Source organism: Mirounga angustirostris, unplaced genomic scaffold (assembly GCF_029215605.1).
Source record: "Mirounga angustirostris isolate CCGP_5_RB_7025 unplaced genomic scaffold, mMirAng1.0.hap1 SCAF_3, whole genome shotgun sequence".
In the NCBI taxonomy this organism is placed as follows: domain Eukaryota; kingdom Metazoa; phylum Chordata; class Mammalia; order Carnivora; family Phocidae; genus Mirounga; species Mirounga angustirostris.
The window spans coordinates 175047220-175071711 of NW_026991711.1; the positions used below are offsets into that span (position 1 = coordinate 175047220).

The 24492-nt window shown below is 53.0% G+C and overlaps 1 protein-coding gene across 2 annotated transcripts; it reads right to left on the reverse strand.

The window, feature by feature from the left end:
* Positions 1-3144: 3144 nt before the first annotated feature.
* Positions 3145-23841, reverse strand: IGFBP5 (insulin like growth factor binding protein 5). Of its 2 annotated transcripts, XM_045868029.3 has the most exons (5): positions 23548-23841; positions 22748-23104; positions 9082-9311; positions 8750-8869; positions 3145-7605 (listed from the first exon to the last, which is right to left on the reverse strand). In XM_045868029.3, the coding sequence occupies exons 2-5, from the start codon at positions 23079-23081 to the stop codon at positions 7474-7476; spliced, it is 816 nt and encodes a 271-aa protein (XP_045723985.1). In that variant the 5' UTR covers positions 23082-23104; positions 23548-23841; the 3' UTR covers positions 3145-7473. The 2 variants fall into 2 exon arrangements, with proteins under 2 accessions (XP_045723985.1, XP_045723984.1); XM_045868028.3 differs by having other exon boundaries at positions 22748-23841.
* Between the last annotated feature and the right edge of the window lie 651 nt (positions 23842-24492).

A 24492-nucleotide genomic window follows, 5' to 3' on the forward strand; every position in this document is an offset into this window, starting at 1 on the left:
GATACAGGGAAGATTTGGGGTGTGTGTGGGGGAGGTGGGGTTCAGGCAGAGAGAGCACGAGCCATACGCGGTCTTGAGGCTCTCTGTGACGGAGGGAGGGTGTGGATAGAGAAGCAGCTGGAGAGGAAGCCAGAGGAGAGCTCATCAGGAAGGACTTTGGGGGTCTTGCTGAGAGGTTTCCGCTTTAGACTGAAAGGACAGCATTTAAGCAGAGGATGGGCCTGACAGGATCTGTGTTTCAGAAAGCAAATCTCTACTGTGATATCTGCGAGGAGGATCTGGTAGGAAGGAACGGCAGTGATCCAGGTGAGAAAGGAGTGTGATTTGGACGAGGCAGGGCAAGTGGGGAGCAAGGTCAGATGGGAGAGTTTTCAATGAGGCGGCTGATTCCTGGGACCTGGGCGCTTGCTGGACGTAGCAGGTAACTGAGGAGTCTGCAATGACACTAGGGGTCAGGCTACAGCAGCTGGGTGGATGCTGGCTGGTACCATCCTCTGGGATTGCAACCAGAAGGGGAGGAGGCATATGGGGAGAGAAGAGGGGAGAGTTTAGGAGGAAAAGTGATGAGTTCAAATGTTGTTCTTGTTTTTGAACTTGTAATTTGTAAGGTGTGAGATAAGATAGGCAAGGTCCCTGAGCATACAGGATGAGTCTAATTTTGGGCACATTGAATTGGAGTTGCCTGGAGGACACTGGGTGGAGAAGACACATTTGACTTTCCCATCACCCTCATGCTGACATCCAGGTTCAAGAACAAGAGCCATTGTTTCTATCCACAAGATGCTCTTCCTATGTGCCCCCTTCACTCGCTCTCTATCACCCACACAGCAGGAGAGGGGAGCTGTTGGAGAAGGGGCAGGAGCGGCAGGTGGGAAGGGCTGTCCTTTGGAAACAGGAAGACGGGTTCGGGTGAGGGGAACAGGGTGGTGGTTTTCTGGCTGACTCCGCAGGGGTTTGGATGGGAAGGTAGGATATTCTCACAGGCAGGTCTTGCTTTTCTCTGATGGGGAGAAGGCAGTATGGGGAGAAGCATGAAAGGGTGTTGTAGACATGAGGGGATGTGAGAGCGAGACAACTCTAGCAGGTTCCTCAGGCAGGATTTGGAACTTGAGGATTCCGTGATGATAAGCCCTCACTGTGGTGAGACTTTCTCCATCAGGGCTCAGCAGGGTGAGTGCCAGGGTTGGCTGGTGAGGCTTCTCCAGGGTTGAGGTGCTGCAGGGCGGGAGAGACCCAAACAGTGGAGCCCTGGGTCTCATCTCCCTAGGGAAGGGGGCAAAGCCAGAGAGGCTTGATGGGTTAGGAAATAGAATGGGGAGGCCAAAGACTCATTCTCCCATCAGTAAAATGCTGACATTGCAGCCCCCATCAGGTTTCTCACTGTAATATAGACTATGATCAGAGTGGGAGAGTGGGGTGTTCAGACTCTCCACGTGGAGCGCTGAGGCTCAGCGTGTGGCTTCTGAGCTTTGAGGAGATGGAGACGAGACTGGTGAAGTCAAGAGCATAAGGAGCAGTGTCTCTGGAATTTGGCCTTGGACCAGCTTGGCATGCTGGGGGTGGGTTGGGTGGCATATGAACAGGCTGTGGGTGCCAGCCCAGTCCTCCTGGGTCACAAAGACCCTGTGAGGGTCTGATCACTGGAGTGCTGTGTGGGTTGTTCTGATGACCCCTGAGCTGTGTGGGGTAGGGTGGGGCAAGGGGCAGAGCAGCCAGGAGCTGGAATCCTAGATGACCTCATGGATGAGCAGGGAGTTCACAGATGAGGGCTGTCGGGGGCAGAGAGGAGGCCCAAGGGCAGCAGAGGAGCATGGGAGAGTGGGTCCGGCTGAGGTGGGCCCTAAGGGAGGACCAGTGGGGAGAAGACGCCTGGTTGGCCCCCACCCACCCCAGCAGCATGTGGGTGGCAGTAGGGTGAGCAGTTGCCGATGGAAAGGCCAGGAGACAGTCGTGGGGCAGGTGGTGCCAGGTGGCTGGACCAGCATAGCCTTCTGAATGCTACTCCTCCTGAGCCCCTTCATCAACCCCCCTGCAAAGGAAAGTGGGAAGACTCCGGATCCTTCTCTGTACCTCCTAGTGCAACGAGGCAGAGGCAAGGCCAAGGGGTCTGCTCCGTCTTTGCCTTTACTGCTGGGCGCTGGCTGAGGGACTGTACTGCTGAAGGGTCCCAGGGAAGAGAGTTTCAGTGACCCCTTCAGAAAGATGCACGCCCAGCAACAGGCCAACCCCTTGCCAGGCTGGGATGCTCCCAATTACTCTACTGGCCCCATGCCTCGGATGGGGCAGGGTGCTGGGGTTTGGGCTGGGCAGAGTGGGGGTGCTGGGCCTGAGGACCGGGAGGCCCTGTAGGGTGTCGTTGGGGGGATGCATGAAGGGCAGGGTGCTGCTTTGCACCCCACAAGTGAAGGGGACACGTGGAGATTGGGAAGAAGGGGCCCAGGAGGAAGGAGAGGCAGACATAGGACAATGGCTGAAAGGTTAAGTCAGAGTCACCGGGTGTTCATAGGTTTCTTCTTCACTGGGCAGAGACAGCTGGGGGCTGGGTAGGAGCGGGCGGCAGGATTCATATCGGCCCAGAGGTTCCCAGGAGTTAAGAGTTTATGAAGCATTAGAATAAGCAACTGAGGAATGTTCTAGAAATGCCTTCCTGAAAATCCTCTCCAAGGAAAGGAGACCCATCATGGGCTGAAGGGTAGATTAAGGCCACTTTACTTAAGAGCAGGGGCTGGGATTCAGGGATGATGAGGATAGTGAAAGCAGCGGCTGAGCGTGCACTGACCACTTGCTGCCCTAAACACATTGCATCCATGAACTCAGTGGGATATTTTGAACGGATGGAGAAGGGGGCACCCAGGTTTGGATGGGAGGCCGGGTCTGGGGACTCCCCTTGGCCTTGCTTCTGCCTGGCCTGTTCTCCTTGCCCTCTGGAGTGCGGCCTGAGTGGACCCCTGTGTGCCTCTCACCCTTCACCTGCCTTCCCTGGGCCCTCGGAGGACGCTGACGCAGGCTAACTGAATGCATAACTTTATTAAATAAATGCTTTGTCATGACAAAAGACAAAGATCAAGGAGTAACATAAATTATAAGTTGAATAAATAGTATACAGCAATCTTCACTTTTTTAATAAAACGTGAGATCCTCTGGCTTTTTTTTTTTTTTTTTTTTATTTCCTCAGGTACAAAATGCTAAACGGGAGGCGAGCCCCTCTGCATTCAGGTGATTTTTTTTTTTTCTGCTTTTTTTTCCCCCCACAAACTGGTTTTATTTGTCGATTTATTTTGTCATCCTTTTCACCAGTAAAGATTATGAGCATTTATTAAAAAAAAAGTCGAACACAAAACAAAGGGAGAGAATAGAGCTAAGATATGTACGTACGTAAGACTACAGAGAGCTACAGTAACATGTGCTGTGGTTATTGCTGTCTTCAAAAAAGAAAAAAAAAACCGGTAGGCAACTCGGAATCTGAAGGAATCTTGTCTGACAACTGTCTACCCATGTGGGCTACTGTGTGGTGGGGGCAGCGGTGGGAGATTGGGGACTCAGGCTGGTGGCGGGGGAGGGGGGGCCAGAGAAGTTGGGGGTGGGGGCGGCGCAGGCGGCTGATGCGCTCCACCTTCCCTTTCCCCATCCAGAGCGAGGAGTTAGAGAGGGGGCCAGAGTCTGTGAGAAGGGCTAAGAGAGATACTCCATTAGAAAACCAAGAAAATACGTTTATAAAAAGAAACAAAAACCTAGGAGAAAACAAAAGTGGAGAAAAGTGCAAAAGTAAGTCTTGCACTTTAGTGGTTTTAAAAATAAAGACAGTACAACGCCCAGGTGGCTGGCTGGCAAGTCCCCACCCCCTTTGCCACCACTTCTCAAAACTTAGCCTCCTTTCTCCAAAAATGTCCTCTTTGAGCCCAAGGCTTGCTTCTCCTTGGCCCATGTCCCTCTGAAGTTCCCACCTGCACCGCAGACCTCTGGGGGTGGGGGTGCTGAACAGATGGAGAGGGGCAGCCCCGGGCCCCCTTGAGAGGGGCGTGGTAGCCGTGTGGCTGCCAAGAAGCTAGGTGGTGGGCGAGCCGTGGTCGGGCCCACCTCCCCAGGGGAGGGGGCTGACCCTGCAGGATTACCATGGAGACCACTGAGACGGTGATGGGAAGATGGGTGAGGAGACAGGAGGTAGACCACATAGGGCCTCCTGGGCCTCCCGTCCTCCCCTGTCGGGGGGTTGAATGTCCCCAGGCCTGTCTGTCCAGGCCTGGCTGTCTGAGAAACTCTAGAGTCTCTTCTGTCCCGGATGCCCTGCTTTGCCCAGGTGGGTAGGGAAGCTCTGGGGGACGGAGGATCAGTCCTGGTGAGGCCTCCCTCAATCACCTGGCCCCGGTGGGAAGGACAGGTAATCGGCTCCCTGCTAGAGTGAGGCATGAGTCAAAGGGGGATGGGAAGAGGACAACATTTAGTCTTGAGGCCACAGAAAACTCCAGAGCCTAAGGCCTGGAGTCAAGAAGATCCTTGCTCAGGATCCCAGTTCGCAGCACTTCCCACCAGCCTCCCCTTCTGCCCTGCTCCAGGGACGCTCCATCTTCCTCCATGACTCCCTCCCCAGGTCAGGCCTTCCTCTTGGGAGGTTATCTCATCCGTCATGAAGGTCCAGCGTCCTCTAGGGAGTGGCCAGCTGAGCAGAGTCACTGCAAGTACTGCACTCACAGATTTGGGGGAGTCAGCATGAACTTTGGAAACCCAAAGACACTGGTGGAGTTACACCAGCCCTACTCCTCCCCACCTTATGGCTGACCGCAAAGGGCCGAAGGAAGGGGCAGACACCCATTCAGAGTCCAGTAAACAGCAGGGGAGAAAAGAGAGAGCCCCTCTTAGGAACAGGGGCCTTGGGAGGGGTGTGGGGTGGGGTATGCGATTCCTGGCTCAGTCTTTTCTTAGGGGGAATGGCACCCCAGTATCCACGTGGCAGATCCCAGTTAGATGACTGCTCAAGATCCACAGAAAGAATGGGCAAACAGAAGAGTGAAGTGGGAAAGGTTTACAATACTGGCCTAAGACACAGAAATGTGAGTCGGGGGTTTGGGGACAGTCGTGCAGAGAGATGGGGCACGCGGACGCAGCAGGTCGAGTAAGTCCTCGTGGCTGCCAGCCCCATCAGGCCCTTTTGTCCTATGACAATCGACCATCTCTCCTGTCCCAGCCAACTGTCCTGTCGGGGGGGCAGAAGACTCCCCCGGCCGAGTTCCGTAGCTGCAAGTTTCCCACCAGCTGAAATCTATTTGCTTCTCCGCTGTCCCTCCTCATGGCCCCAAGTCCAGTGCTAGAGTGGTCTCTATGGTGTCACGCCATCAGGAAAGAGCGGAGAGAGCTGTGTTCTCAGCGAGGAGGGGTCTCCTTTGCCAGTGTCCAAGCCCCCTTCCCAGGCAGGCTATCTCCGGCCTCCAAGGACAGCCCTGTGGCTGCTGATTTGTTGAGGAAGTCAGCGGGGTCGGGAATTTTCTTGGTTCAGAATCTGGCTAGCAAATGACAGCACCGTCGGGGCATCCATCTGTCCTGGGCCTTTCTTCCATCCTCTGTCCCAGGGAGAAAGCCTGCACTGGCCTGGGGTCATGTGAAGAGCTTGAAAGGCTCTGTCCTTAGTCCTTCATTGCAGGGTGAAGGTGGCCACCTGCATGCATGGTCTTGTCCCTCCAAAGGCACAGACAGCCTGTGCCGATTCTTGCTCCTGTCCAGTGGCTAGGTTCTAGAACCCACCTAACGTTACCCACCTTCCCCGGCTCCCAGGCCTGGAGTCAGCTCATTTCTCTCTGAGAAACTGCACCCCCAGTCTCCTCTTTCTGTCCTCTTGAATCCCAAAGGACTTAGAGGGTGGGGAGCCAGGAAGTTGCTCTTGGCTTTGTCCCACTTTCTGTTGCTTTGCTCCAAAGCTAGAACGGGGCAGTCCCCCACCGTCCCTCCAGCCCCGTCCCTCCACTCCCTCTACTCTGGCCTGCGAAATTGCTTTTACCATTTCCCTGCATTTAAACCCGTTCACTTCCATCCTGCTCGCTGCCATCTCTCACTTCAGTCTCTCTCCTGCTCTGCTGGCTTCAAAATGCAGGTTCTGCCTCGTTGAAAGGAAGACGCTGGGCAGGACCCGGGGCTCAAACTTGGACCTGATTTGCTCCTTTGGTGCAGGGCCCAGAGCCGGTGACTTCCAGAGGGTCTAAAGGCTAACTCAAGAGGTGCTGGGGACATGGGGGGCGTGCCCCACGGAGCACCCTCATCTACCTGGCTGGGTGGTTCCTACGGACGCACCTGCACCCGGGAAATTGTGAAGGAGTCCAACACCGTGGCCCGCCGAGGGCTTGGGTCTGCCGCTCCTGGGGGGCTGGCAAAACCGCAGGTATGGAGTGTGTTAGAAGAATATGGATTTTCTTGGTTTTCCCAGAATGAGGAAGCTCCTCAGTGCCCCCAGAAGAATTATGAAAAGTTAATGCAAACCTTTGACAGAAAGGAAGGAAGGAAGGAAGCAAAAAAGAAAGAACACAGATGTATATGCCTTATATATGACTACATGGAGCCTCATAGAGAAGTCCGTACGAGGCCGCATTTATTTCAGCCTATCCTCCCTCAGAGTAGAGTGCCACGAGGGGCTGGAACCACCCATGTGGGCGTGATCTAGTCACCTCAGAAGAGCAAGTCTCTCCACTCGGGGAGCGTACTGCTTTCTGAAAGTCTGCACGGGGACTGAAGTATGCACACATACGTCATCTTTGTGTATCTGCTTCGGAAAACCTATCTAATAGCACTCGGTTATTCATTTGCTTTGTCTTGAGAGGAATGGAATGCATTTTAGTTTTCATAAGTTTTGGGGAGGGAGAACCCTCTGCTGGGGGAGGGGGAGGAGGGGCGGGGTCAAGCCGGGCGCTTGCTGGCTGGAGGTGGAGATCAGGTCCAGGAGAGGCACTGACCCCTTCCGTCGTTTCCTTTCTCCCCCTGCGACCAATCCACCAAAACCCTCAAGGGTGCCATAGAATGCCACACCTTGGGCCATACCTTCCAGTGCCTAAACATCTCCCAACTGAGGCCAGGGCTGGACACGACAAGGTGGGTCCAGCCATGGTCCTGGGGATCTTTCCTTCCTGCCCACATTCTTCTTTCCTTCTTCGAAATTCGGTTTGTCTCCCCCTCTCCTCTACACGTGTCCCTTCTCTCTCTCTCTCTCTCTCTCGTTCCTCTTCCCTTCCCTCCCTGTCCATTCAACTTGCCTCAAAAAGAAAACCATTTTCAAGGGGGGGTCTCCTTAGCTGTTTGCATCTCTGCTGTTGTCGGTTTGAAAGTTGAGACCTTGCTAGAGATTCCGAGGTCCTCAGTTTCCTCAAATAGATATATGTATGTTTTTTCCCTTAAATGAGATGAAATGAGTGGCATCCTGGGGTGGAGGGAGGTGCTGGCTGGAGTCGGGGCTGGGGGTGGGAGGGGGTGGGGGAAGGATGGGGAGGGGACGCGTCACTCAACGTTGCTGCTGTCGAAGGTGTGGCACTGAAAGTCCCCATCGACATACTCCATGCCTGGCAGCTTCATCCCGTACTTGTCCACGCACCAGCAGATGCCACGTTTGCGGCCACGGGAAGGCTTGCACTGCGGTGGGGAGAGCGACAGGCAGTGAGGATGGCGGTGCCCCCCCGCCCCGGACTCTGCTCTTGCCTGGCCCCTGTTCTGGCCCTGCTCCTTGTCTTCCCTGCCCCAACTATCGGGGTTCTGGTATGCCCCCTGCATGGGGGATGGCCCCAGGGGGAAATGCTCATTTAGACAGTCTGCCCGTGGCTGGCTCTTACAATCTCTTTTATGTCACCCTTTCAGGGTCCTCCAACTTGGTATTCTCCATATAGCTACGTGATCTGGTGGTGATGATGATGATGATGCATATTTCTACAGCTTTATCAGGTACCAGACACTACTTAACACTTCCTACAGAGTAGGGACTGTTCTAAGTGCTTTACAAAGATTAATCCATAATTCCTCATAATTGCATAAGGACAACAGGTACAATTATCATTTTGCATGCGAGACTGGAGGCAGAGACATTAAATAACTAGGTAAGGAGGACGCAGCTCATAAGTGGGAGAGCCAACAAATGACTCAAGGCCATCTGGCTCTTGACCCCCAACTTAGACGAAGGGTATCCTTATGGAGCATCAGGGTCACCTGGGAGGGAACTTGTTAGAAACGCAAAATTCTCAGAGTCCATCCCTGAAACTCGGGGGTGGGGCTCAGCAATCAGTGTTTTAACAAGCCTTCCAGGTGATTCTGATGCTCCAGGAATTGGGAGAACCACTGGCCTAAGGTCATGAGTACCACTCGAATAGGCTAAGTATTACTGGTTAACCCACAATAGTGTTGCCCAAAGGGTAGGCTGGCTGTGAATGGAAGGTAGATTATTTCAGGTGGTACCTGCTGAAAATTTGTTTTGAAGTCATTATCTCTGTGCATATATTTATGTGTTTATCAGAAAATAGCACATACAACATGTGAAATGACATGGTGATATAAAGTTTCCTTTTTAAATGAATTCACGTAAGTAAGGTGGATCACTAAAACGGAAGCAGATTATAGTACAGGAGGGAACGGGGAAACTCCTGATTGTGGTACTTGCGTGGATATTGGAGGTTCAGGAAACACTATTGTTAATGACAGAAATCGTAAGCATTTAGAGGTAAAGGTTTTCTGGCAAGTGCCACTTTCAGGAACCCTCTGAACTTGGGTGCGGGGGACGGGGGCATACCTGCTTTCTCTTGTAGAATCCTTTGCGGTCACAGTTGGGCAGGTACACGGCACGAGGCACCATGCGCGGGCTGGCTTTGAGCTCCTGCAGGGAAGCCTCCATGTGTCTACGGCAGGGGCCCTGTGTGAGTACGGCAGGGGTGAGAGACACGGCAGGACCTGAGGGGAAAGCACCTCTACGTGCAGAATGCATGGCCCAGGGCACTGGGGGCCCGAGGGTTTATGGAGAATTTTGTTCCAACTAGTCGCTCCCAAAGATCTCTCCTCCTTTGTACCTGTCATGCACTCTGGGTGTAGAAAGTGTGCAAAGTTTGCAAACTCCGTGAGACTTACCTGCTCAGATTCCTGTCTCATCTCAGGTGCAGAGATGACCCGGGGATGGGCAGTGTTCTCAGCGCCCCCCACAAACTTGGACTGGGTCAGCTTCTTTCTGCGATCCTTCTTCACGGCCTCGGCCTTCAGCTCAGAGATGCGGGTATGCTTGGGCCGGAAGATCTTGGGTGAGTAGGTCTCCTCTGCCATCTCGGAGGTGGTTGGCTCCTCGTGCTCACGGGAGTCCCTCTCTGCAGGACAAGGAGGCAGAGGGTCAGTGTCTGGGGCTGAGCCACAAGGGCAGAGCCTGAGGCTCGGAGGGTGTCTGCCCTCCAGGAGCTTCCCAGACCGGGGGAAAGCAGGGAAAGAAGGAGGACGTAGGAGTCAGCACTCGTACAAGTGCTGGAGAGTTGCTGGTATGACTGGAGTCCAGTGGAGCAAATCTAGGAAGACTTTGTGGAGTGGAACGGGATTGAAAAGGTCAGTCTGATAAATGAGGGCCAGCATGACAGGAGGGACAGGACATTCTGGAGGCAGGAAGGGGATAGTAGGAGGGAAGTGGCCTCTGGGGGTGCTCAGCCACTGGTGAGGGGCTTGCTTGCTGTGGGGCTGGCTAGGTAGCCGAGGCAGTGGCTGGGGTGGGGCTGCCAAGAAGAGCATGAGCTAGAGATGCAGGCTGATGGAGGAAAATAGGCGACAGCCCAGCGTGGCCAGGAGAGGCCAAGTCTATCCCCAAGTGGGGTGTTCCTGCTTCCAGGATTGTTGGAGCTGAGATAGATTTTGACTTGGGAAATGGAAGCAGGAGGGTCCTTGGGATCTAGACTAGCAGGGTGGTGGGGAGCATCATGGAGAGGAGGGGACCTGAGAGAGCCAGACACGTGGGGCCTGGAGGGGTGCAGTGTGGGTGGGGGGACCTGGCCTTGCTCTGGCTCAAGGCTGGCTCTGTGATCTGGGCCCTGGGAGGCTGGAACAGAACTCAGCTCCAGTCCAAGAGAGGCCGGCAGCTGGCTGGGGCTGGAGCAGTTATATATAGGATAGACTTGGTGACAGTCTATACTTAGCTGACTTATGACCTTTAAAGAAGTAGGACTTTGTTCATTTATTGGTTGATCTGAAAATTCCACCCCCTGGCCTTTTCTCCATCCACAGACTTCCAGTACATTCTTATCTCCTGGGCACCCTTCTCTGGGCCCCCCATTCTCCTCTCAGCTCCTTGACCCGCCGGCCTTGGCAGACCGAGTGGGGAGGGCTCCATTGCTCTTCCCAGGTGGGCAGGACATGGCCAGGATGCCCACAGTGAGGCCAGGTGCAAGGTGGGGTGGGCAGGGGCAGGGCAGCCTGTGTTCATTGCCTCTTTTCTTTTCAAATTTTAGAAAGAGAAGAAAAGGGCTCTGGAGTGACCCCGAATAACTCAAATGAGATGAAGGAAAATCCTGTTCTCCACCCACTCCACTCACTCGGCTCTCCAGGAGCCACGATGACAAGGCCCTGGGATGGGGAATAGAAGGAGAGGGATCCAAGGAAGTGGGGATGAGGGGATGCACAGGGAAGGAGAATCTTGGAGAAGACCCTGTTTTGTGTCCCCAGGGGCAGGAACCCTCTCTCCAGGGGAAGTTCCAGGTGTGGGGTAAGGGAGGCGTTTGGGGACCTGGCCTAACCCGGTCAGGACGGCAGGTGGCAGGAAACACCTGAGCACAGGTGTTTGGCTTGGGATTTGTCAAACTTAATTGAACAGGTATCCGGTCTTTAAGGCCCTGGCAGGGAAGTTCCCCCGCCCTGAAGAAGCCTCCACAGGTCTGCAGTGTTTTGGGTGGTTAGCTGATTTAGATATTTATCCACAGAGAGGAGGTGAAGTAGTCACAGGAGAGGTTGATGATGGGGAGAGAGCAAATGGCAGAGCAATGGGCAGGCTTTCTCTGAGCAAAACTCAGTGCCAGGACCCATCCCCCACTTGTGGCCTTTCCCTCCCTCTTCCCACCTTGCGTTGACTCCATGAAACCTACTGTGATAGTTAATCAGCATGGCGATGTGCCTGGTAGGTGGACGAAAGCCTTCAAAGGTTAGCTAAAGGAGTGACGTTTGGAGTAAAGCCACTTTTCTTGGTTGTGGGACAAGCTAGCATGGGGTGGCATACAGGGAGGAGCAGAGCTGGCTTGGGGGACTCAGTACAAACTGAAAGGCTAGGGCTCTGTGATCTAGCACTTAGGTCCAAACCTGAGGCTCAGGTTTTGGGGAGAGGTGCGTGGAGATGAAAAGCCGACTGTGGCGTGGAAGGGCTGCTGAGCCCATCTTGCTGAGTGATCTGAGATGCTTCACTCAACCTCTCTGGGCATCACCAAGCATTCTGACTCTGAAAAAGTGGTTGACTACTGGTAGGAGAGAGGGCAAGAGATGGTTGCCCTTGAAAGGTGGGGGGCATTCTGGGTGTGCGTGGTCACGCCCCTTCCCTAATTAAGATTGTAAGCAGATGAAGTGAAGGGGGGGTGGGAGGGCCAGGGGCTGACCAGCACCTGTGAGAGGGCTGAGCGGCTCCCCTAGAGGAGCTGGAGGGCCAGCAAAGTGTCCTCAGGGGCACCTGTGTGGCTGGGCTCCAGGAGTCCCCTCTTCCATGGGGGGGATCCCAGGAAGCTGCTTACTCCCAGTGGCAGGCTGTACCAGCTCCTGGAATCCTTCCAATAGACCGTCGGGTCCATCTCCCTGTGTCCAAGCAGGAACAGTCCATGAACATATCTCAGAGTGCTCTTTCTAGTTCTTAAAGACATCTGAAACGGGGGCGCTACCCCTCCTCCTCCGGTCAGAGGGTGTCGTCCACCAGATGTGGCGTCACCTCTCACGGGGCATCTCTCTCTGGCCTCGGGGGACAGGGATGGAGGCATGCTGGCTCACAGCACTCTACGTACTGGCAGCTCTTCTCAAGACCCTCCATCTTTTAGGACCTTTTCTAAGAAATGCTGTGGGCTGCCCTTAACCTTGACTCACTTTTCCTGGGAGGAGGATGGGGCTCTTAACAGTGGTTCAGTAAACTTGGGAGCAAATTTTCTTTGACCTTACTCTTTTCTCCGAAAATGTTTAAGTATGGCCTTGGGGCTAAGTACATGTTGATGCTGGAAAACGATGCAGATTCCTGTATGTTCCTTAAGGAACTCAAAGCACTTCTGCATACCCTCTCTCCTTCCCCAGCCTCACAGAGGTGGGGTTCCTGAGGGCATACCTTCCCCAGTTCACAGGCTTTTTGGCTGTTTCCAAAGGGCAGGCTTAAAGTTTTGATGTGCCTCCTGGCTTTTGGTGCCACTTGACCCCATGGGACCTATTACATAGGTGGCAGGAAAGTGGAGTATCGAGGATACTCATCAGGGTCTTGTGGTCCCCTGCAGGCTCCGGAGACAGTGGAAACGGAGCACAAAGCCAGTGCAGAGCTACGAAGACTAAATGGCTGGAAAGTAAGACCAGAGCTGGAATGCCAGAGCCAGCGAGCCCTACTCAGCTGCTTCCTGGCCAAGTCATAAATAGGCTTTCAATTTGGGCAGGGTTTATATTTTAGATAAGAGAAGCAGGCGCATGTAGAAAGGCGATCCTGTGCTCTTTCATCGAGAGAAAATGGACCAAGGTTGCAGAGGGGATTTAGGTGGGATGAAAAGGGAGGACTTCCTGGTGAAGTTGCCCTGCACGTGAACAGCAAAGGAACTTCAAAGTGCAGGAGGTTCTGGAAGCTGTTGCACAAACAGGTCAATACCTCCCATGGCCAGTAGGTGGCGGACTAGACTGATGGCCGCGCAACATGTCCCCAGTGCTTATTTCTAGGGACTGTAGGCAATTTTAAGATCTGGGACTTACGTGCTGCCCTCCCAGATTTCTCTGACAGCTACCCAAATCCTCTCCTTCTGTGTGTCTGCAGCACGCATTTCAAGAGTCAGGGGGATGGACAGGTGAGGACTGGAAAAAACCCACATACAGGGAGGGTGAAGACAGGTGTGAGAGCCAGAGGCTCATGGCGGGGAGAAGGCAGACCTGTGCCTAGCCCTCTGCTGCTTCTCTAATCTGCAGCTGAAAAGTGATCTGGGGTAGAAGAGATACCTGTCTGGGGCCTCCCTTCCCATCTCTAGATGTCATTTTGAAAGGATTCTGCAGCAGATGGAAAATGTGGAATGCTCAGTATTGTTCCCTCCTCCAAGGGCCCATGAATTCCGAGATCTCATCCAAAGACCAAGGAAGTGAGGGCTACCACAGTGTCCTGATGGTCGCCTTTCGGGTGGGTTCTGAGTCCGGTCTGCCTCCCGAGCCGCTCTCTGATGGCCCCTGCCCCTGCCACGTCGGGGTGGCCAGCTGTTCCTCCTTCATTCCTGAGGCACTCCCGGGTCACGCTGCTGCACCAGCCGCCGCGGAGGCACACACAGGTACACATGAACACCTGCCTGAGGACTATTTCATTTTCCTGTCCCAGCAAACACAGAGGGTGTCTGGCTGTAGGCCCAGCTGCTATGGACCCGGAGGCATCCTAGGGTGGGCAGTGCCGCTCACAGCAGAGCGTACAATGCCCGCCTCCCACTCAAGCGCCACCATGCTGTCCACACTCACCCTCTGGCTGTCGCTGCTTTCTTGCAGGGTGGGGGGGGGGGGTGCCTGATGGCTCACCAGCAGACGCAGGCACATGCTCTTAAGAAGCCTTCTGATTCCATCCTGCTCTCCAGTCCAGTGATGGAGGTGTTGGGGACCTGTTGCCCCCTGCCATCTAACCCTCCATCCTGGGGCTCTTAGTCATGCCCTGGCACCGTTAACACCCTGGTCCTGGGCTGGTGGTAGTTTCCCACTCTATCTTAACCTCATCATCGAACTTCAGAGAACTCAGGGTGGCCCAGATATTGCGACGTTGCTTACGGAAATTGAAGAAACCGAGGCGTACTTGGAATTCACAGCTCAGGAAGAATGTTGGGCTTTGCCAGGCCACCTGGACCTGGGGAGAGGAAAGTCTCTTTTTCTAGCCAGGAGACAAGATGGGTTTGCCCAGAATCTCTCTACGAGGAATGAAAAGGTGAGCTGGGTCTCCTCCGGCTCTCATTCTTACTCTTTCAGTGGAATTTAAACAGTAAACTTCCTAAGGGCGGAGCTTTGTCATTTATCTTTTTCTCTCCATTGTATGGTATTCAGTATATAATCTTTAAATGGAGAGATGCACAGATTTCCTCGAGAGATAAAGAGAAGTGGGTCTAGAAGCGCATCTGTAACATAAACTCGGGCACATCACAGTTACATGGATGCCTTGAGAGGTCACCTCACTCATGCCCCTGCCTGTAAGCCTGTAGCTGCTGCAGAGGGAGCCGGGAAGCAGAGGAATGGGTCTCAGGGGTACGCCAACAAGTGGGGCTCCGCTGGGTTTATAGGGCTTCTTTGATCTAAGGTCGTGCTATCCATTTCAGTACTCACTAGCCACATGTGGCCACTTAAATGAATAAATATGAAATCAAATTACAAATTTAGCTTCTCAGTTGCTCTATGCACTTTTCAAGGACCCATAGCCACAGCGGTGAGCGGCTGCTGAGTTGGACAGCACAGATAGAGAGCATTTTCATCCCTGCAGAAAGTCCTGCTGGACAGCCGGTCTGAGGGCACTGATCCACGCCGGGCTGTGGCTAGATGCTTTGCGCCCCCTCCCCACCCTGCCCTGCTTCCCCGCCAACCTGCATCCTTCTGCTTTTTGCTAGGACATGCAGCTTATGGGGAAATGATGGATCGGCTGCTCACTGTTTAAATTGTGAGACGTGTTCCAGTCTCCTGAAGTCTGACCGTTTCCCAGCTGTGGATGCCAAATGAATCAATGACACGGTGTGTGCATGCCTTTGCATAAAGAGAACGGGCACAGGGCGGTAGGGAGGGGCTGCTGAGCCTTCCAGGGGAACTGCAGTGTGCCTCCTCCTAGCCATTCCATCCCTGGCCAGTGTCTGCCTTGCCCCAGTCTCTCTTGGAAGACACTGTTTTCTTTTCCTCTGTGGTCAGTAACAGACGTGCATGTTCTGGGCTCTTTTTAACACGAATTATGGGCTGAGAAGGAAAGGAGCACTGTCTTTTTAAGGGGAAAACAAACCCAAACAACTGTAATCCTACAGAACACTTGCAAGAAGACACTGGAGGGGAAGTTTGACTTGGGGTGAATGGCAGAGGTGGGAAGCAGGTGCAGAGCCTCAGTGACTGGACAATGAGGACAACAGGCTTACCCTGCTGAGCTCCTTTCCAGCCCCCACCCCGTTTGGGGTAGGAAAACTAATGTACTCAGGTGCTCTAAACCAACAGTGAAGTTGGCCAACGTAGGTATGTAACATCTCTATCCTAAGCAGAGAAATAGAGACACCGTATAGCATGGTGGGTAAACAGTCCGAGTAAGAGTCAGACTACCAGAAAGTCGGATTGCTAACCCAGGTGAGAGGAACCAGTCCCCACCTAGAGAGCTCCCTCCAGAAGTATCCCCCTGTCTAATGGCATTCCTTCATGCTGCATTAAGGCACTAGGTTTCCTTCCAAAAGATGGAGAGAGAAAAGGTGACCCACTGCTCTTGATGGCATAGATAGGGCTGCTGTCAAGTTGGTGACACTCCCCCAGAACGAAAGGCTGGGGTCTCGCTCATACATCTCCCACTGTCCTGGGAACAGAGGTAAAGAAAGGATCCCCCTCATTTTTCTCTCCTAGGGCCAAAGGAGGATTGAGGGTTTCGACTCTGGTACACATTTCTTGATCTCTGGGAGGCAGCTGGTGATACATTTACACATGAGAAATACACACTTACGTACCGACTCCCAAGATGAGTATCTCTGGCTGGGTTTCTCTAGAGCTGGGGAAGGTAGAGCATGCTCAATAGAGACGTCTCTATCTGTTCCTCACATACACCCCAAACCAGAAGGGAATGGAGGGACTAGGTGGAAAGCAGCCTCTGAATGGAGAAGGGGGAGAGGGAGAGGAAGCACTTGGCCCTTTGTCTGAACTGGCTACGTTTCCAACTCATGACTCATGGCGGTCCATTCAGAACATTACAATTAGGCAGCCACCTTTCCTGAGAATGGTCCAGGATGACCAGAAGCGCATGTCAGGGAGCAGGCAGCCAGAACTCTTCCCCAGTCCCCCTAAGAAAAGAGAGTTGCTGGGGGTCAAACAAGAGTCTTGTGGTGTCTGGCAATCCAGATTCAGACTCTTCCTTTTGGACCCTTCAGGGCAGGAGGAGAGAGCAGACATTACTTCCTTTCTCAGGTTGGGGGTGGGATGCTTGCTGGTGGCATCTATGCTTTCCAGTTGGGTGGCTACTAGCCACATGTGGCCATTCAAGCTTGAAATGTGGCTAGTGGGGCTGAACTTAAAAATTTATTTCATTTAGGGGCCCCTGAGTGGCTCAGTTGGTTAAGCGTCTGACTCTTGATTTCGGCTCAGATCATGATCTCAGGGTTCTGGGATCAAGCCCTGCGTGAGGCTTATGCTGGGTGTGGATCCTGCTTAAGATTCTCTCTCTCCTTCTCCCTCTGCCCCCCACTCTAAAAAAAATTATTTCATTGAAATTAATTTAAATTTAAAAACTAATACTCAGTATGGTCATTGGAAACTTTCTGGGTGTGTTTGGAACGACTCAGGTGTATGAATCTAGTTTTTCAACTGTAAATTGTATGAAACTTAAATATACAGATCAAGTATTTTTAATGAAAATTTAGTGTCCAAACTGAGATGTGCTGTAAATGCAAACTATACCTCAGATTTCAAAGACTTCATATGGAAGAAAGAACGTAAAATATCTCATTGTAACTGCTTGAGTGTATGTAGAAATGATAATATCTTGGATATATTGAATTAAAATAATATGGTTAAAATGAATTTCACCTGTTTCTTTTTGCCTTTTTAAAAAATGTGGTGACTAGAAAATTTGAAATTATATGTGTGGCTTGCATTGGATTTCAGCTGGCCAGTGCTGTTCTAAAGGGTCTGGGATGAGAGTCCTCTTCAGTGGGGTGACAAAGAGAAGGTGGAGGATACTCAGTTCAGGTGTGATGGTACAATCTGAATGCTTCAGGATAACTAGAGCCCACCTAAATCACCTGTGCGAACCAGCAAAGGTCCAAGAATGCCAGTTTCTGAGTACAAATTTGGTCTGGGCCTTGCCTCAGGATTTGGCAAGGGAAGGCCGGTGTCTGATGGTTGAGGTGGAGGGATGAAAAATGAGGAAACTAACCTCTTTATATTAAAACTTCCCCAGGGTGCACCTGGCAGGTCTAACCTATTGGGAGGAGGTCTGATCTACCTCCCTCTTAAGAATCCCCCAAGCAAGGAGCAGCCCCAGCTGCAGGATATAGTCATATGGCTCTCAGCTTTCCACAATTCCTGGAATCCATCTGAGGCCCCCAGCTGTAATCAGGAGGCCTGTCTCTCTTCTCCTTTGGAAAGATGGCTGACGTACCTGCGTATGTTCCCAAACCCGGTGACTTTCTTGCCCTCTTCCTTATCAACTCTTGGGGCCTGGGGGCCTGTGGTTTCCTCTCCTCCTCCTACCCTGCCCCCACCCCCCACCCCGGAGCTCAGGTCTCCTCATCCTGCTCGACTGACTCCATGAAAGCCCTGTGCTGGTGGAGGCTGGTTGCCATGGGAAGCTGGCTGCTTCTGGGCCATGTTCTCCTTCTACACAGTGGGCCAGAGGGCCTGCCTGCCTTCCCACATTGGCAGAGCTCCCTGCAGTTCAGGAAAGGAGATTTAGTACATGGACCCAAAGCCTGGGCTCAGCACCGTCCCTTTCCACCCTCCTTGTCCCCATCCCTCACTAAACCACTAGCCTAAGCCAGTCTTGCTTCCAAGACTGTGTAGGAAAAGGGATGCAACAGAGTGTGATTGAAAATAAAAAGGGTGTTGCATTCTCCACTTTGGGGCCAAGTTACTTCTTCCCTTAAAAGACAGCACTCCCAAGTTCTGAGCCCCCAGTTCTTCTTCACAACCCCCACTATGGGAAGACAGCATTGGGCCATATTTGCTGAAGGCCTCCTGGCAAGTTAGGCCGGGCCCTGGCGAGAGCCCTAGTGACTAGTGAAGAAAGGCCGGGATAGGGGCATGGGTGTGGAATCAAGAGGATGGTAAGACTGAGTTCTAGCCCTGACTCTGCTGCTAATTCTGCACCTAATTTTGAACAAGTAACTCTGCACTCTCCGCCTCAGTGTTCTCATCTATAAAACAGTCACTTTGAGTGCTACAATCTGTGGGTTCTTTCCAGCATTAACACTCTTTGGCTAATATGTAGACCATTCCTGGGGAGACACTAGGACTGAGCTGAGCCAAGTGGCTAGGTAGGAAAAGCCACTTTGTCTCTCATAGAGGTTTTCAGTAGCTCCTCTGGATTTATATGAAAAAAAAAAAAAAAAAAAGGCATCATAATAGAAATCGTGGAAAAAAATGGAACTGGAAACAAAAATGGGAGATCCTGTGGATATGGGGCAGTGGGTAGTAGAAGCTTAGACCTGGCTTCCTTGTTTATTTCCTTATTTATTTTTGCAAATATGTAATAAATCTTATTGTTTTGGAAAACATATCCAGATTGCCATTTAAGGATGCTCTCTGGGGATTGCAACTTTTGGACCAACATAGTAAAAATGCAAAACAAAAACTCAAACAAAACCCCTCCACATTGCCTCCTCGTCTCTCACCACATCTGTTCTCCCACCCTCTTCATTTCTGCTCCCTGTTGGTCCCTCATTGGTACCTGGTCTGTTTATGGAGTTCTTCCAGTTTCTCGATGCAGTGGGCTCAGAGTATGTGGATCCCTCCTCCAGAGTTCTATGTTTTACGCATTAAATAACCCAAAGTTTCAAAGGCATTGCTCAGGTATGAAGTAAAAACTACAGACAAAAATCACCTTCCTTTCCTGCTAGCCCCCTCCCCCCACCCCTTATTAAGGGGACCAGGGCTTCTGTTGGGATTCCTGCTCCCATGCCCTTTGCTGTAACCCTCATGGTGACCTCTGCCTCCTAGGTCAGCCGGGTCCTCCCTCTGCAGCTGCAAACCCACCTGCCCTTCAAATCCAACCCAAGCCCCAGCACTAACTGGCAGCAGCTCTGGCCTAAAACTCGAGCCCTCAGGGAATGCCCTGGAGCTAGGGGATGGAGAAGGGGCGGGGGAGTGGGAGGGAGAAGAAAAGAGAAATATGGAAAGAAAATGAGCTCTCACTGTGGCCAACTGTCCTTGCCCTTCCAGTCTGAGCTGACACAGCAGAAAGAGGGGGCGGGAGGCAAGAAAAGTCAAGTTAAAAGCACCGTCTCGGTCTCTTGTCTTCCTCACTCTCACTTTGGTTGGCTCAGGGCACAGCCAGCCTCTCAAAGACTTATTTCAAAGGGAGGGGGTGCGGGTGGGAAAGGAATCTGGCTCCTTTGGTTTTCCATGAGCTTGTTCAACCCAGACACAAATTTGGCCAATAAACCTAACTCTGGGACTTGACTTCAACATGGCATTTGGACCAGGCTTGGAGTGGATGCCAGGGTGATGGACGCCAAACCCCTCAAAGAAGCAAAGGCCAAATTCATTTTTATTTAGGTAATATTTTTTCGTTCCCAGGGTGTACTTTCTATCCTCTCTCTCTTATTTCTCAATGACAGAACTGAAACTCAGAACCCATTTCTCCCTGTATCCCAAGCTTAACGTCTCACGGGCTCAGGAGAGATCTCCCAGAACAGGGCAAGTACGTATTTCGCCCTCCTGCCCAGCAACCCACAAGGGTCCTTCTGCAAACAATGCCCAAGCAGAGCCCAGTGCTTCCTTGACTGGACCCAGCTCACCCATATTTACTGAGCTTGGCTCAATAAATAACTCCAGTCTCCCGCCTCCCTCCCATCTCACACACACTGCCCTCTGTTTCTATATCTATCTTTGCCCCAGAACTGGCCAAAATAAAATGCAGGGCTCGGCGCGCTCCCAGCACCCAGTTAGCGGGCGGACTCGCTCTCCGGTTGGTTGCTCAGCAACGCGCCCAGCAAAACACCAGTCTCCGCCCGCCGGCCCTCAGCTCTTCCTCCCAGCAGCTTTGGCTGCCTGCCACCTCGCTCTCCTCGACTCCCCGTTTCGGATCCTGGAAATGCACTTTTTCTTTTGGTTAAAAAAAGATATGTATCTATACATCTTTCTTTATATACGCATATATCTTTTGACTTATGTGTGCGTATATATATGCATATATCATCCCTATCCGTATCTGTATCTGTATGGCAACCGCAGGAGAGAGAGGCGAATCCAACTTCTCACTGCTGACTTTGGTAGGGGGACATGGTGGTGGGGTGTTGGGGAGCAGGAGTTTTGGTCAAGGGAGCTGACATTCTCCTCCCTCTCTCTGTTCATTTCCCTCTCTTTATGAACTGTCTCGGCACCATCTCCAACTTTTTGGGGACCTACTCAACGGTTTTCGAGTTGAAGGACTCAAGCCCGGAGCGCCCACTACCATACTATCTTCCGGGAGGAAGGGGTCAGCTCTTGTAGCCATCCTGCAACCGTGGTCGGTCAGGCACCTGCCAAAGGCGGGGTGGAGTCGCCAAGAAAGTCTGGGGTGGGGCGGGAAGGCAACTACATGTTCGCCAGGAGGCACCTTGAAGATGGGGGTTGAGGAATGGGCAGCAGAAGTCTAAAGGGCATCTTGCTTGGGACAAAAGCCGGTGTGTGTGTGTGTGTGTGTGTGTTACGTTGAACTGGAAAGTTAGATGATGAGCCAATTTGCTCTTCCAAGCAATTGCGCGCGCGCGCGCGCCCTGCGCGCACACCCTCCCCACCAACCACATCACACCAACCACACGGTTGGGCAAATAAAAGCCGGGCCAGAAAGCGGCTGAGTGATACCTTGCATACTTTCGATGTGACCGGATTATTACCCAGAGCGCTCTCTTCCAAGCCAGGAAATCGATTCATACCTTTTCTCCACTCCTCCCCCCGCCCGCCTCCGCCCTGCTAAGCTTTTCCAAATCCACATCCCCCAAGATGAGAGCGGCCAGGACCTCCTTTGAAAAGTGGCTCTTAATAAAAATAACTCCACAAACCGGCCTCTAGGGCCTCCGGGGCCTGCGCGTTGCACTCCGTTCCTTTTTTGCAGGCTGTAATCCGGAGGACCACTGCATCGAAAGTGGGGGGCGGCCGAAGGCGACAGGCAAACCCTGCAAGGTTTGCGGGGATCCAGGTTGGACCCAGGAAAGTTTTGCCGCTTCTCAAGTGCTGACGCACTCTTATCCTACGTGATAGTGTGTAGTTTGTAGTCACGAAAACTCGTATTAGGACACCCTAATGGACGGGATGGGTGGGAAAAAGGACATTGCCCCAGTGAAAAACTACACCGAAAAAACATTATTTAGCTAAGTCTTAACCCCTTTAGGAGAGGATTAATAACCAGGTTGACGTTTCAGAGCCCAGATTTTTGTGTACAGCTCATTAGACTTAAAAAAAAGTAAGATCAGGAAAGTCTAAAAAGAAACACATTCTAAGGAGCGGGGTCAGAACTGTTCTGATCAGAACGAGGAGCTCTATCAACCTTTTAAACCTTAGACTCGAGAAGCAGAGAATTTGGGGGCGGGGCCACCCGGGGGCGGGGCTACTTGGAGGCGGCGGGGAGGCTCCCGGAGCGCGGCTTTTCGGTCTCCGCCCAGTTGATTTTGCATTCTGTGTTTCCTGGGCCCCTCTTGCATTTACACCACACCCACTTGTGGTCCGGTTTGAAAGATTGAGGTGGTGGTGGTGGTGGTGCGGAGATTAGCACTGGCGGGGAAGTTGGGATGTCTGAGTTCTACATCCCTTCTTGCCCCTACATCCACCTTTCCTCCTAGGTAAAATCTGAACTGGGGCGGGGGAAAAAGGAATTAGATTCAGGGACGAACACTCAACAGGGGAACAGAAACCCTTCTTTCCCATTTCTCCCCGCCCCCCCTCACCCCCCTACCTCCCCACCGCCGCCGAGCAGGCTAAAGTAATTTTTCCCTTCCTGGAAGGAAAAAAGGTATTTTGCATTTTAATATGTTTTACCCTGTGCCACAAACAATCATACCGAGTCAAGAGCAATGGGTGTGCACGTGGGAGGGGCATCAAAGCCCCCACCCTAAAGGCGTTAGCTTTCAAGCGTTTGTGCGTGTGTGCGCGCGCGAGTGCGTGTAGGGGTAGAGGGAAAGACTCGCCAGGACCGACTGGTGGGGGGCAGGGGCAGGGGCTGGGAGGGACAAAGGTGGAATTACCACAGAAGACCGGTAACGCCTCTCTCTCCAGGTCCCTAGTTAAAGCAGTATTTTAACAAAGAGATTTTTTTTTTTTTTCAAGTTCGGAAAAAAACCGTATTGGGTGGGTGGAGGAGGGAGTTGAAAATGTAACATGCACCTTCTCAGACTGGGAATTGAGTACCTGGGGGTTTGGACCTGGAGGCCGAATGCAGCTCGGAGTCAGTATGCAGACGGAGGGGGAGGGGAGGGGAGGGGAGGGTGGGGGTAGGGGCGAGGAGAAGGAGCGAAAGCCGCGAGAGGGAGAGGTTCGGCTAAGAAAGCAGCCCCGGGGTAGCTGGATCCGCCAGGCTCCAATTCCGAAGTGCAAGGACCCTCCCCGCCCTCCTCCCCGGCTACACCCCGGCTCCAAGCCACTTGCTGGGCCAAGCGCGCGGGGCCAGCCTGTCCCGTGTTCCCCGGCCGTGCGCCGTGTAACTGACTGGCACACTGAGCGCGCTCACCGATCTTGGCTTGCTCGCGGTAGCTCTTTTCGTTGAGGCAAACCCCGCGGCCGTGCAGCAGGGCGTGCAGCGGCTTCTCCTCGTCCTGCCGGGGAAGGCAGCGAAGCCCCTGGGCGCAGCGCTCAGTGTAGACGCCGCACGACTGCCCCTCGGCCAGGGCGCAAGTCATGCAGCAACCACAGCCCGGCTCTTTGACCAGCTCGCAGCCCAGGGGGCTGGGGGGGCACATGGAGAGGGCTTTCTCGTCGCAGGGCTCGCAGTGCACGAAGGAGCCCAGGCCTTGGGCCGGCCCCGCACAGGAGGCCAGCAGCAGGAGGACCGCGGTGAGCACCATCTTCTCCGAGTCTTCCCCTTTACCTTGGGGCGGGGCACGAGAGCGAGCGTTTAGGGAGAAAGGGACCAAGAGGGCGCCCGGAGAAATTAAAAAAAAATTTTTTCTGGCAGGTAGAGCAGGTGCCCTCCCCCAGACAATTGCAAAACGTAGGGAGAGATGGAGGGCTGAGGTGCCTGCAAGCAAGTCCCAATTGCAAGGATTAAAGGACTTGCAACAGGTTGGGGGGGAAAGAGCAGCGCCAGGTGCACGCGGAGGGAGTGGAAGCCGGAGAAACAACCCCCCCGGCCAGACCTGCTCAGAATTACAGGGAGGAAAAAGCCAAAAATTGTTCACCCCAAAGCAACCACCGGAATAATGAGCTCGGAGGTTGTGGAGGAGAAGGGGGTGGGGGTGGGGGGAGGAAAAAAATGGGTCTGTCTTCAAAAATTTTGTTTAAGATCTAAAATGCACCCTGCTCCTTTCTAACCTTCAGCTGCCTGCAGCGCGCGGCTGCCGAGGAACAGGTAAGAGGCGGCGGCAGTGGCCGCAAGAGTGGGGGAAAATGTTGAAATCAAGAAATTTAAAAAAAAGCCCCCAAATCCCAAACCCTAACACCTCTTTGCTCCCACTCTGCCACCACCTCTTCGAAATCCGCAGGTTCTGCGTGAAGCTCGAAGAAAGGTGCAAACGGAAGAGGGGGTAATTCAAAGGAGCAAGAAAAGAGAAAAAACCCCACACCGATTTGCCCCTCTTTCCTAGCTCTTTTCCCCCCGGCAGAAGTTTCCAAAGAGACTACGGGCTCCGGTGGAGCAGGCGCTTTTAAATAGACGGCCCCTGGCCGCCAGCCAGTTTGTAGCTGCTATTTGAGCTCCCCAACACCCAACCCAGGCGAGGATGCCAAGGAGCTTTGCAGTACAAACTCACACGGGGTGGGGGTGGGGAGAGGCCTTCTAGACGCACGGGGGCTCCCCTGCGCTCCCGGAACAGTGCCCCCCTCCCCCCGGAATGTAAGAAAGGGGCTTGGGGGACAGGGCTGGGCTGCCTACAAGGGGGGGGGGGGCGGTGGGGGGCGCGAGTGGAAGGGAGAATTCGAGGAGCTAGTGGACACAATGAAGAGTAACGCGGTCTCCCCCTCCCTCCCACCCCTTAACTAGCCAAGGCCCAGGCTGCAGGGAGAAGCATTTTCTTATTAGCCAAGTGGATATATACAGTACCCAAACAATTCTTCCCAAGCTTTGGGAAATGGCTGTCTGCTAGTGTCTAAGTTACTATGTGAGGGTGTGTGTGTGCGTGTGTGTGTGTGTGTGCGTGTTTGAAGGGGAGTGTTAGCATAGGATGGCCAACTGAGAGTAGGGAGGCTGAATTAGAAAGAAAGAAAAAAAAAAGCAAAACTGGATTTTCCCCCTAAAGGTCCGGGGAAGGGGATTTAATT

Coding starts and splice junctions, on each gene's coding strand:
- IGFBP5 (XM_045868029.3), bottom strand. CDS start 23,081: ATGGTGCTCACCGCGGTCCTCCTGCTGCTGGCCTCCTGTGCGGGGCCG. Junction 9,312..22,747: donor CCGCGAGCAAGCCAAGATCG/GTGAGCGCGCTC, acceptor CTTGTCCTGCAG/AGAGGGACTCCCGTGAGCAC. Junction 8,870..9,081: donor TGAGACAGGAATCTGAGCAG/GTAAGTCTCACG, acceptor GTACTCACACAG/GGCCCCTGCCGTAGACACAT.